We start from the raw sequence: 13868 nt of genomic DNA, 5'->3' as shown, positions 1-13868 counted from the left end.
AGTTCGCCCAAAGACACACCCACAAGTATGCTACAGGCAAAGTACTCTGGGCGATGCTAGCGTTGGTTCTGTGAAATTTAACGAATAGTGTGAATGCACCGTAAAGGTACATTCACACTATTAGCGATGGCTCAATTCATTTCAATGAAGGGAAGCGTGGCGAGCGAGTGGCTTGTGGGGCGATGCGTGGGATCCGTGAGAGGCGAAGAAAAAGTTTTCCAACTTCATGCAAATCACCCGCGCCTATCGCTGGGGACTGACCAATCACAGGAATTTGTGTAGATGGTTTCCGTATGATTAAAATAACTTGAACAGAATTAAACAAACCTGCTTTTGCGGTCCTTTTTAAAAAGATGGATGAAGAAAATTTAAACACCAATCTCTGCCACCATCCTCCAAGCATTATTGTGCTTGTCCCCCTCTATAATTTGCTTTTCCTCCAGTTGGTAGCAGAACTTTTCACATGGAGCAAAAATATTTCACATGTACGGTTGCAGTATAAAGATAGACCTACAAGGAAGACCCTGTCTTGTTTATGAACGACTCTAGCTCCTTTGGATAAATGCCTCCCGTTAGCCAGATTCATTTGCATAATATTGACCTTGGCCCAACTTCTTGATGTGCCGGAACAGCTCAAATGGCCGAGCTGCCTTTCCGAGATGCTTTGCGCAACCGTCAACGATGCCTTGCCGCTGTTCTTAGAAAATGAATTGTATCCGCCTGAGGAAGCGGGGAACAGTGGACATGCACCGTAATGGATTGTATAGATATGTGGCGAGGCAACGGAGTGCTACGCCCTTGATTCCCGAAGAGAAATGCGGGAGATTGTGCACCATACTGTCTGCATTAGCATATCCTGCATAAGCTCCACCCAGGAGACACATCAGCGTACAACTCAAACTCTACGCACCAAAAAATATGGAGAAGATTATGGAGGGAGGAAAAGAGAGAACGGCAGGTCGAAGCAAGAGAAGGGAGACAGAGAGGGATTTGTAACGCCTGTATGATAACACTGTGACAAAACACTCAGCCGAGGTTGACGTGTGACAGCCAAATTCCCGTTAACTGCACCGCAGGAGCCCTTCATCACTACCTACTGTGGTGTAGCGACCTCTTCTCTGCACTAAGACGAAGACACACCCCTGCTGACTTGGACAATCTCTCTAACTGACGCTTTAATTACCAAACGACGGCCACAATCACATCCAATTAGTGCCCTGCATTCTGATAGCTTTCATTTGAAGCTAAGCTGAGTCGGTCCCATTCAGGGGGCGAATGGGAGAAGTATTACAGGGTCAATAGGGGAAACCCCCCCCTGTCAAATACCAAAACCCAAGAGCAATGAAGGGGTCAATGCCCTGCGTACTGTTTTGTCATTTGAAAGGGGACATTAAATGGGTCTCCCGACTCTCTGTGGTCACTAAAGATCCCATTACTGTTAACGTAGTAGTGTTAACCCCAATGTCTTGGCAACATTTCCAGTCTGGCTCTCATTCCAACATGGCTACTTAATCATTCCCTGCTTTCGATTGGCTCGTTCATCCCCCAATAGAAATAGTGACGGATGATGAGAAATCATTGACGGATGAAGAGACGACGAGCGAGACAGTGACGTGGAAGTGACAAAGGAACGGTGGTTCTATCCTATCTCACAGAGCCATCTGATATGAATAGTTAACAGGAGGAACACATCTTAGCCATCTCTGTGGGCTGCGGGCAGCTGGGCTGAGCTGCCACAGGAGTAGCTGGAACAGAGGTGAGTTCACGTAGCACAGACCGAGAGACCTGGAAATATTTTACGGGGGGAGTAACACAGTAAATGAAATGGAGGACAAATGAAAAGCAGAAGAAAAGCAGGCAGATGGAAAATGTTCTGCCATGGGGTGAAATTATACAAAAGAGTGTGCAAAACAAGGGAGTAGGAGGTAATGCTGTTTAGAGGAGCGAGGCTGAGAGTGAGAGGGCGGGAGAGAAAGTAGAAGGCCAAGAGGAGGGAGAGTGGGAGGTAGAACATGCAGTTTCCCTCTCGGACTCTTTGATCTACACAATATGGTTCTGCTAATACCACAGCTCAGATGTGGTCAACAAATCGCACAGAGACAGGGCTCCTTTTCCAACAAAACAGGAAAACACCATGCCCCAAAAAGTACACATATTTGGTTGTAGATCAAATACTGTACCTCGAACACACCTGATTCCACTTGTCAACAATCATCATGCCCTTAATGAGGGGAATCAGAGGAGTTTGTCTGGAGCCACAACAGAAAAGTGTGCTGTTGGAGGTACTAGAGGACTGGATTTGGGGAAACACCCTCCTAGATCAGGGTTTACCCAACCTCTCCTCAGGCCCCCACAAACATTCCCATTTTTGCTTTAACCCTAAACTGGCACATGATTTAGTTACTGAAAGGTCTGATTATCAGTTGACTAAATGATTCAGGTGTACCAGTTAAGGGTGTAAACCAAAATGTAAAACATCTCCTGAAGTCAGATGAGAGGGTTGGAAAACCTATAATAGATTAGGCTTGTAAAAGGCAACTTCTGTCTGAGTGCGAGAAAGGTTCTGTTTCTTTGACACCCTTAAGGAAATGCCACTCTCTGTATAATCTGAGTTTGCCAGTCAGTGGTGCCAGTCAGTGGTGTCAGTTACTCAACCAACAATCATTCTGGAAACTTATGTTTTTACTCCTCACAGATTGGAACCAAAATATGGAAATCCAGATATCATGTGGTCAAATCGAGTTCCTATGGCTAAATCGAGGGGACCACTGAGTGTATGTATGTGATTGTGTGTGTTTGAAATGATTTAACACGTCAATAAATATTTCTACAGACTATTTCAGCTGATTCAACAAACCTTGAGCAGTTCTTTTGGAAAATCCTTTCCATCGTTTAGCCCTTCCAGGTTGCTGATGAACTGCGAGACGGACATTTTCTTGCCGATATTCTGAGGGAAGAAAGAGGTGCCTTCAGTCATGCTGTCCCTTTAAGGACCTCCTGATGAAACTCGCTGGCTGTTGAAATGTTACAAGCTATTTTTTACATTGCTTGAAGCTCAAACCAGAGGCCATAATTGTTCCTGCTCAGCCCAATGGTCTTAATTTTCCGAATTCATGTGTTACTTTGACCAAGAAAACCTTCAGCTTGTTCCCCACATTCCATACATTCCTCCACAGTTCCCTAGCTTTCGCCCAGATACTCACATGGCCATGCAGGTCAGTGTTGAGCAGCATGAGGGCACAGGTCAGAGTGTGGACGCTGTCTGGAGAGAGAGGGAGAAAGAAACAGAAAAAAAGAGAGACAGAGAAAAAGTGAGAGAGAAACAGAGGGAGAGTGCCCCACAGTGGCACATATCGGTAATGCTGAATGTCAGGCTTAAACTGTAACCACCTGACCAAATGTGTGCTGAAATACATACACACACACACACACACATACACACAACTGCACACATACTGTTCACCCCATCTTGCAGTACCTTCAGAAGGTATTGCGTTGGGGTTGCATCTGAGATATCTCCTAGAGAAGTGGGCCAGTACTCGTTCTCTCTCCTGTGTCTCTCCCATGAGGGCAAACTCCCTCAGAAAGGCTCTGCGGATAGTCAAGACAACATTGAGTATCCATCCTTCACTGAATAACTTGATTAGGTCTATGTGGTGGTCAGACCGACCCTGACCTCCAGTCCGAGGTCTCACCGTAGAGCCTGGTCAATCGTAAGGCCTGAGAAGTTGAAGAAACTGAGATATTCCTCTGCCACCATCCGACTGAACTCATTACTGCAACAAAGACAACACACAGACACGTTTTCAGTATTTGCTCACACACCCCATACATCTAATGTGTTACGCAAAACCCCAATGACAACAATGGTTCAGCTCTACAACAGCCACGCGTAGAGCTCCAGTAAACTCACTTCTTGCTGAGGTGCCTGGCCACGTCAGACTTCCTGAAGCCGTCCAAGTTGAAGAGGCGTTTGGCAAGGCGTTTGGCGGCCTGTAGGTCGGCCTTGTTGCCGTTGGCCAGAGCCTCGGTGCTGCTCAGGGCCAACCGTTCGCCCACGTCCTGCTGAGAAAACGGGTCTGGAGGTCGGTGGCCTGGTTTCTCCCTGCCAGACAACAGAGGACAGATGACTCACATGAGGCGGTTACCCAGGTACCTTGGTACCACCGTTACATTAGAGAGCTTTAGTTCTGTCTTCAGTTCAGATGACATTTCACCAAATGCTTTACTAGTATTATGATTATTATTTACCCGTCAGTGCCAAACTCTCTTGGACAGTAAATCAGATACTTGGCACTGATAAGTGCCACGTTGATATCGTAACAATAGCTGGTGCAAAGGTTCCTGCCATAGGAAGGGGCACAGTCTTTCATACATGGTAGGGTATAGCTAGTTTTTACAGAACCGCGGCTCCTGTAGTGTGGCTGTATTATAAAAGTCTTTCAACTTACATTGATTTGATTTGAACATGGAGTACACAGAAACTGACTTTGTATTGCAGCCATCGTCTCCAAGGGGAAATAACCGTAGATTTGCTCAACTGCTCAGCATTGACTAAACTCGTAACACACAGCTGAATGTGATTTTGTTTAGTTCTTATACATAGCAGCTGAGTAACAACATGTCTATTTAGGATCCATACATCCCACCCCACGTAGGACTAACTCTATTTCTGAGCAGGATCAAACAACACCAGGGTTTTGAGCACCAGCTAGAGCAAGTGGATGGCTGATGAGCTGAAGCAGTAATCTGTTTTGTACAACCCAAATCCTCCCTCAGAGAGTGATGACATGGCCAGTGCCACCACTTTCCTGTGCCTGTGTAGAAATTACGGTGGAATGTCTTGCTTAAGGACACATAAGCCAGTTTTATCATCTTTTATCGTCTGCCCGACCGTGTCAGCAAATTGGCTATTAGGATTTGTTGAAGATAGACTAGAACTTTGCAGTATACTGCGATGCACGAGCTGCACCAGCGACAAACATATTGCTTTTGTTTTCGATTGACATGGCGCAGTTCAAATTGTGAAGTGGTTTGCTATTCAAATGTCTATTTGTTTTTTAAAGTAACAAACCAGCCATGGAGTGATTCAAGTCATTGTTTTCATTATAGGTACTGTATACTGTAGCTATTAGCTAGCCATCCACAACATAGTGTAGCATTTAGAGACACAGACTGTCAGGTTGGTGACCGGGGTTCGATCCCCGATACAGACCAAACAAATTAACGTGTTGAATGTAGTGTAGCGATTCTGTTATACCTGTTGTTGGTTTGGATGTTAACTAATGTAGGGAACCATGGAGTTTCAACTAACTGGCATGACAATGCAAGTAAACAGACACCACATCTCTACACATGTATCACGTGCACCCACACCCACTATTTAAATAGTGTAGTGGTTAAAGACAGTCACATAGTAAACCACAGATCGAATCCAGCTTTGGCAACAACAATCATCCCTTCTAATGGCAGGCTGGCTGAACTAGCCTTGCCTGGTTCCTTGTTTACAAATATCTATTGCATTTCTGAAATGTAAAGGTCCAGGAGAACTTCAGGAATTAAGTTCATGCGCAGTGCTTAACTAATAAGCTCTTTCCTTGTGGATAATAGGTTTTGCAATGTAATGGATGGGTACATTTCAAGTTTTTCAAAAAAACTATATAAAAGAGATTTGTTTTGAAGTTTAAACATTTCCATTTGCCTCTACAAACTACACCCACGATAGCCAGAAAATTCTTTAATTAAAGATGCCTCAGCAGAATAATCTGCGATTTCTTCCCACAACCACATCCATCTATTCATAGCAGACATGGCCATGTATTTACAGTGGAGTGAATCCCCAAGGAAACACATTAAAACAACGGCCTACCAAATTAACAGCATGGTCCCTTTGATTAGTGGTCCACCTTGCTTTCAGAAAAGAGATGTCTTCTTCAAACACATGACTCCTTTCGAACTTCCACAGCAGAGGTAGCGAGCGATCCCGGGATACAGAACACCCCTTCTTCTGGTTGTGTTTGGTATGTTCCACCGGTCTTTTGAGTCAACCCCTCTGACCGGATGGTCCACCACGAAGGAGGCGGGTGGGGAGGTAAGTAGGAGGGGGCTGAGTTTGTTTATTCTTAAAACAAAGGGTTTATGATCCGCTCCTCCAGAGGAAAGGCAAAGAGAAAGAATAGCCAGCTTATTTTGCCATGTGTGGCCAGGGAGACAGTGATCTTTAAAGCGATGCAAGCAGGAGTGGCTGGAGGAGGATTCATTCAACAGCCACCATGGGGAGGTGGAGCTCAGCAAAAAGAAACCAGGCCACAGCCTTGATCCTTTAAAGTGATGCCAAGTTGTCCTTATTTTTACAGTCCATTGTAAAGTTGATCACCTTATTTGGAAATTTCAATAAATTGGTTCTATGTTTAGCCGACATTTCATGTCCACAATACAGCCATTTCATAAACTGGTGGTGCTGCATCGTGGGAACAGTCAACACAGACGCTGACAAAGTGGTCCAGCTTGAATTTGTTATGTTGGCAGGAGCTCTGACAGACCTATAAACAGTAACTGCTGAGAACACTCTCTAAATGATGGGCACAAAGCTTCAATCAGAAGACAAATTAAGCTTGAACAATGAGCCTCATATTTCTCTGTTGTCGTTGATAGTTGACTGAAGCTCTTGAAAGTCTATCAAACAGAGACGCAAAATGACTGTGTTGGTTCCCTGTATAGCTTCCAGGCGGAAGAGTGAAAACCGATATTTCTTCCTTTGTTTGCTTGACCTTTTTCTCAGGGCATCACATTCCACAGTCACTAAAGATGACACGTAGCACTGTGTATTCACTCCACTGTACTACAGCTGCAAAAAGAAAGATCCTTGGAAAAATACTGTTCATCTGTGTCTCAAGTGCATACCCATTTTACCCCAACAGACACTGAGATCTGTTTTTCCAAAAGTTAGATGATTTGTCAAATAGATTTCACTGTTAGGAAAGATATTAGAGCTTTTAAACCAGTTCCTGTCACTTTAGTGATGTTAACTCCTTTGGCCATTGATGACGTGTCCTGGATGTACAGCCGGTTCAGAGACCGAATGCCCTTGAAAACCAGATGATTTACACCAAGGGATTTCACTTAAGGCATTTCGAAATAAACCCAAACTATACACCCTAGTAAACAATTTAATGTAACATTAAACACAGATGATGAATCTAGGCCTAGGTGACTGATTCAGTCCTGTCAGACCTGTCTTGGGTCAGGAAACTGCAAGTTAGCAAATGACTGAACGAAGACCAAACCATGGCCCTTGAAGAATGCAACGTACTAGTGCTCAGGTTGTAAGTTATTATTAGTAAATAAATAAGTTCCGCCTCCAAGCGTGAGCGTGCTGGCTGATCTGATAAAACTCTACGTAAGCCTCTGTCGTAGTAGACTAGAGCAAACAGGTATTTATCACACTCTATTAATAGCACCACGAGGTGGTAAGTTGTTTCCCAGGAAACATATTTTTACCATTTCAACCTGGAAATCAATTTCCTTTACAGCACTGTCTCTTGCTACACACCACTTTAAACTGTCCAAATAGGAAATCACCTCAGACTTAAATCTGCGTAACATCGGAACATTCACAACATTTGAAAACGAAAACGTCAACATTTGAAAACGTCTGAGTCCATTATGCTGTCTGGGTCCACACCCATCTGACAGACGGACAGAAAGCAGGACAAAAGATGGAAGCAGCTAGGCTACAGCGGGAACTCACCGGTAGATGGCTGGATAGGGGGCATACAGGTACCTGTCTTCCAAAGCACCGCCCCCCCAGCAGAGCAAATAACGTGCCATGCTGTCCCCTGAGCCCCGCCACTTTCACGCCCAACCACAGCACTCTGTGGAGAAGTAGCCCCGATAGTCGACAGTCTGTCCTGCCGACGGCATCGATCCTCAGACCACTGCCCGGATACACGTCCCACACTGCGGTCAGACTAGCAGATCCCTATGGTTCATTTCACAACACGCTATCTTCCATTTCCACTCCTCTGGTCTGGAATCTCTCTGCCTTCTTGAGTGCTCTAATCTTCCGCCGTTCCTGTTACTGTCCTCCCCTGTCCTGACTGACACTCTCTCTTCAACCCTCTCTATTCGAGTCTCTCTCACCCCCACATTCTCTCACTTGCTCGGTTTTCAGGCTCCCTGTAGTTGTTGTTACAAACATTATCCAAGCCTGTGGAATCAGTATGTGGTAATAACTTGGCAGGATATTAGGTGAACTCAAAAGTTACACTTGGTCAGCCTCAGTCTTCCATTCTCTCACTGCGTGTCTCCTTTTATATCCCTGTATGTCTATGTCTGTCTGCCTCTCTCTGAGGATCGCTCATCAGCTGGGCTATTTTCCGCTGCCGGAGACGGTATGCATTTCCTCCCTCCATTGCTGCAATCCCCCCCTCTCTTCCTCTCTTTGTCTCCCCTCACCTTCCCTCTCTCCCATTGATTCTTCTCTTTCTATGTTTGTACTACTTTTGGTTTCTCAGAAAACACACATGAGATTTAAAGCAACAATCCCAGAACAGATAATGTTTCAGTAAAGCCAAACAAACAGAAATGGAAGATAAGCGTAGTAGCCTATCGCAATTACATCATACAGACTCTCTATAACGGATCAAACTCCTTTAAAAATAAACATATTTATATCTGTGAAAGGGGAAGCATTCTTATGGTTTTACTCATTCATATTTTGAAGTTACTGTTGACATGGCTTCTGGCACGAAACCTAAAAAGTCTAGCCAGTAAGACTCCCTCTAGACTCTTAGACCAACAAGGACAATGGGTCTCTTGTCTCGTGGATCGAAAGCATTTGATCTCAACTTTTTCAAAGTCCACTGTTAGCACTAAACCGATCCTTCAATAAACACTGGCTATGATCAAACTGCCCTTTTGTCGTTCCATCAAAATACTTTCGGAATCATGGAAGTATATGGTTTGACATGAAAAGCATGGCCACGCCTCCGTTGATAATGTTGATACTGCGCCTTAATAATACGAAACAGTGGTCGACCTCACGCTCAACTGGCTCTTTTAAACTTTTTCTATTTTAAACCCTGAAATCGCAAGGCCCAGGAAGTTAAGCTGCGGTTACCAAGGTTACCAAGATCTGATTGCCTGCCTGACTGGAAAAGGCGGGGCAACCAAGAAGCCAGGTGGCACTGCAGAGGGGCTGGCCATAGATTTGGCTAGAGCGCACCACTTGGAGGAAATGTGCTTGAGCATGGACATTGTCGTTAAGGGCTTTCAATGGGTTAAGGAAATGGCTTCAAGTCTTCATGAGGGATCAGCCGTTAAATGACTACCTATGAAGAGACTGGCTCAAAGGTGCTTCATAAGCTGTCAGAGGTGCCATAATACGACTACTGCACTGTAGCAACGTCTTTAGTGAAACTCATGACGATAAACCAAACACAGGTCATGGACATGCTTACTCACTGATTTCCAAGGTAACTTCAAACACATCCAACCAAAAGTTTCACTGATGTTCCCAGCAAGAAGACATCAACTACAACATACTCACTTAACCCTACCATGTTATACAGTATTGTATTAACTTCTGGGTAAACATTCAGAAACTGTGGCTCTCCGGTGTCATCTAGTGGTACAACTTAATCTGTGCGGTTGATTTCCCAAGGCATAGTTTAGCATAGAGATTATTAATTAATTCCTTTGGTCTGGTCAAACGGTTGATGATCATCAGTGGTAAAACCACAAGGCCCAGGAAGTTAACAACGCAATCAGAGCAGTGAAAAGTTATGTGAAATCATACCCATGGTACACAGTGTATAAAATCCTATAAAGCTAAACAGCTTGTTGCTGTTTTGGTAGTTACATTTTATACTGATTCTGGACTAGAAACAAACACTGAAAACTTTACACCCACTGGATTGAACTACTTTGCAAGGCTAAATACACACTCCTTTGATGACACATTTATAAAATAGCCGCCTAAAATTCATCATGTATATCTCATAACATTGGTATCTGTTACTTTTGAAAGTCTTTATACATTTTATATTGAGGAAAATGTAAATGAAGGTCTTGAACACAATACTGCTTGGATCAAAGAAACAGGGGTATATGTGTAGCATATTATGGAGTGATTTTAGAGACAAACATTCTTTAATTTTGAATTTGTAATCCACAAACTGGATACATTAATTGTATGAACTGAACATATTTTCAAAACATTAAATGCAAGTTCAATTTATGAATACAATTATTACATTTGTGGATTACTAATTGTAAAAAAGAAAAAAAAGAATTCTGTTCACACTAGAATCGTTCAATAGACTCTGGTTGCCTCTAAATTCAGTTGTAATAAACACAGCAGTTTTGGTTTGTATACTACAAATGCAGCTATAATTATTTAAAGGTTTAAGACAAAAATTATTAAGACCTCATTCCTGATATGAAAGGCTCCCAAGACACATTAGAACAACCACTAAGCAATATGGAAAAACACATACTGTAGACAGAGATCAATGTTCTTCCACTACTACTAATATCACCACTAACTCTTATACCACCACTACTACTAGTATCACCACAACTACTAGTATCACCACTTCTACTAGTATCTCCACTACTACTAGTATCTCCACTACTTACAGTATCCCCACAACTGGTAGTATCACCACCACTACTAATACCACCACTACTAATAGTATCACCACTTCTACTTATACCATCACTACTATTGATAGCTGAACTACTTATACCTACAAAGACAACAAACTCACCTGAGAGGCATGTCTAAGTTAGACTTCATTCGCAGGTGGTCAATCTCCAACTGTCCTGGGGTAGATTTCTCCTCAGGGGTGCTTCCGAGTGCCTGCCTTGTCGGGGCCAGGGGGTTGTTAGGGGGGTTGGGCTCAGATATGCTAGGGGGATCTGGATTGGTCAAGGGGGCAAAACTCAGTTCGATTATGTTACGCGCACTCTCACAGATCTGGCTCTGGATCTCAGGGGTGAGAGTGGGCAGGTCAAAGGTGAAGATGGGTGGGCTGCTAGAGGTCAAGAGGTCAACACTGTCCAGGCTGCTGTAGGAGGTGCCCTTGGCCCGGTGAGACTCCACAATACTCTCAAAGTGGCGGCTGAACGAGTCCAGGCCATCTGCAGAGGTCCTGCGAGGGCTGTTCAATGAGATGGGCGACTTGAGAGCTGACTGGGCATCAGATATGTGGTCCAGGGGACTATTGCAGGAAGAAACCATGTCCTTAACAGGAGATACGCCCTGAAAATCTCTGGTATACAAGTAAAACAGATACACTGAACAAAATTATAATTGCAACCCAAACGTTTTTGCCCCCATTTATCATGAGCTGAACTCAAAGATCTAAGACTTTCTCTATGTACACAAAAGGCCTATTTCACTCAAATATTGTTCACAAATCTGTCTAAATCTGTGTTAGTGAGCACTTGCCGATATAATCCATCCACCTCACAGGTGTGGCATATCAAGATGCTGATTAGACAGCATGATTATTGCATAGGTGAGCCTTAGGCTGGCCACAATAAAAGGCCACTCTAAAATGTGCAGTGTCACTGTATTGGGGAGGTCTGGGGGGGTCCGAAAACCAGTCAGTATCTGGTGGGACCACCATTTGCCTCACGCAGTGCAACACATCTCCTTTGCATAGAGTTGATCAGGTTATTGTTGTGGCCTGTGGAATGTTGGTCCACTCTTCTTCAATGGCTGTGCGAAAGTGCAGTATATTGGCAGGACCTGGAACACACTGTCATATACGTCGATCCAGAGCATCCCAAACAGGCTCAATGGGTGACATGTCAGGTGAGTATGCTGGCCATGCAAGAACTGGGATGTTTTTAACTGCCAGGAATTGTGTACAGATCTTTGCAACATGGTACCATGCATTATCATGCTGCAACATGAGGCTGCAACATGAGGTGATGGTCGTGCATGAATGGCACAACAATGGGCCTAGGATCTCGTCACGGTATCTCTGTGCATTCAAAATGCCATCAATAAAATGCATCTGTGTTTGTAGTCCATAACACACGCCTGCCCATACCATAACCCTACCGCCACCATGGGCCACTCGATCCACAACGTTGACATCAGCAAACCGCTCACCCACACAACGCCATACACGCTGTCTGCCATCTGGCCTGTACAGTGAAAACCGGGATTCATCCGTGAAGAGAACACCTCTCCAAAGTGCCAGACGCCATCGAATGTGAGCATTTGCCCACTCATGTCGGTTACGACGACGAACTGCAGTCAGGTCGAGACCCCGATGAGGACAACGAGCATGCAGATGAGCTTCCCTGAGACGTTTCTGACAGTTTGTGCAGAAATCCTTTGGTTATGCAAACCGATTTTTGCAGCAGCTGTCTGGGTGGCTGGTCTCACATGATCCTGGAGGTGAAGATGCTGGATTTGGAGGTCCTGGGCTGGCGTGGTTACACGTGGTTGGTGGTTGTGAGGCCGGTTGGATGTACTGCCAAATTCTCTGAAACGCCTTTGGAGACGGCTTATGGTAGAGAAATTAACATTCAATTCACGGGCAACAGCTCTGGTGGACCATTCTGAAGTCAGCTTCCCAATTGGAAACTCCCTCAAAACTTGGGACATCTGTGGCATTGTGCTGTGTGATGGGACTATACATTTTAGAGTGGCCTTTTATTGTGGCCAGCCTAAGGCACACCTGTGCAATAATCATGCTGTATAATCAGCATCTTGATATGCCACACCTGTGAGGTGGATGGATTATCTCGGCAAAGGAGAAGTGCTCACTAACACAGATTTAGACAGATATGCGAACAATATTTGAGAGAAATAGGCCTTTTGTGTACATAGAGAAAGTCTTAGATCTTTGAGTTCAGCTCATGATAAATGGGGGCAAAAACAAAAGTGTTGTGTTTATAATTTTGTTCAGTGTATGTACACAATTAAAATGCAATAAGGTGCAAAATATGTAGTAGTTCTGTCTTGGCATTGTACTTACCTGTTGTTGGTCTGTATTGTGCTATGTTAAATGTTTCAAATTGACCTCAATAATAAGTAGGTGTTGCATTTGAAAATGCCTGACATGGAATCAATAAAATCTTCTAGCGAGTATGCATGTCAGCAACGGTCCTTGCCGCTTTATGTGCTAAACATGTCTCTCTTGATAATGGCCGTGTGTGTGTGTGTGTGCTTTCAGTTACAAATGACGGTGTGTTTGAAGTGCGGTGACTGTCTCACCCTTTCAGTAGCGTGCTGTAAACTTGACTGTCTTCCTGAGTGGCATGCTGCCTCTTCTTATCCCCTTGCATCCTCACACTGGCCCAGCTCACCACCTCCTCCTCCTCCTCCTCCAGCTCCTCCTCTTCTCCATCGGTGCAGACTACAGTACCGGCGCTTGAACCAGAGATGCCCAGGACACTGCGGTTACTACCAAAGGCTGAGTCCACCTCCGCCTCGTCTTGCTCGCTTTCCCTATTTGTACGACCCTCAGCCGACATCACCTCGTCCAGGTCTGTTTCTCGGTAGCATTTCAGCGGCACGGCATCTAAGTCCGTCTCGGAGTACTTGATGGTTCTACGGATAATGCCCGTCTTGGGCGAGAAGCCAACGGCTTCGACTGGGGCCGGGGTCACTAGCTCCACCTCCACCTGCTGGACGTCATGATAGGACAGACTCTGACTCTCCTCATTGTCCCTCCCCCTCCGGTGACTGGCGGTTAGCTGCAGGGGCAGGGAGGAGGGCAGGGGGGTTGACCCACTAGTTGTGCCACTAGGGGGGGCTGAAGAAGATTCTGGGATTTAAGAGACAATTTAAGTGAGTATGAACATTGATTAACAAAATATATGTTTTATCTACTCAAATGAAC

At 44.6% G+C, this 13868-nt stretch overlaps 1 protein-coding gene across 5 annotated transcripts in view; it reads right to left on the bottom strand.

Annotated features, from left to right (window-relative positions):
* psda (pleckstrin and Sec7 domain containing a) overlaps positions 1 to 13868 on the bottom strand; it is a 44903-nt gene that overhangs the window by 17214 nt on the left and 13821 nt on the right. For 2 of the 5 annotated variants that reach the window (XM_010870213.4, XM_010870212.4), the window contains exons 4-10: positions 13241 to 13793; positions 10773 to 11276; positions 3914 to 4105; positions 3696 to 3776; positions 3479 to 3591; positions 3204 to 3262; positions 2858 to 2947 (exon numbers count right to left, since the gene is read on the bottom strand). In XM_010870213.4, coding sequence (XP_010868515.2) covers positions 2858 to 2947; positions 3204 to 3262; positions 3479 to 3591; positions 3696 to 3776; positions 3914 to 4105; positions 10773 to 11276; positions 13241 to 13793 — 1592 coding nt within the window. Of the gene's footprint in view, positions 1 to 2857; positions 2948 to 3203; positions 3263 to 3478; positions 3592 to 3695; positions 3777 to 3913; positions 4106 to 5869; positions 6223 to 7750; positions 8532 to 10772; positions 11277 to 13240; positions 13794 to 13868 lie in introns of those variants that run through there. The other 3 variants (XM_010870215.4, XM_010870216.5, XM_010870217.4) reach the window with 3 other exon arrangements.

The sequence above is a fragment of the Esox lucius genome, chromosome 6, assembly GCF_011004845.1.
Source record: "Esox lucius isolate fEsoLuc1 chromosome 6, fEsoLuc1.pri, whole genome shotgun sequence".
Lineage (NCBI taxonomy): Eukaryota > Metazoa > Chordata > Actinopteri > Esociformes > Esocidae > Esox > Esox lucius.
Note: the sequence above shows the minus strand (reverse complement) of the source record. Positions and strands in the feature narration are given on the sequence as shown.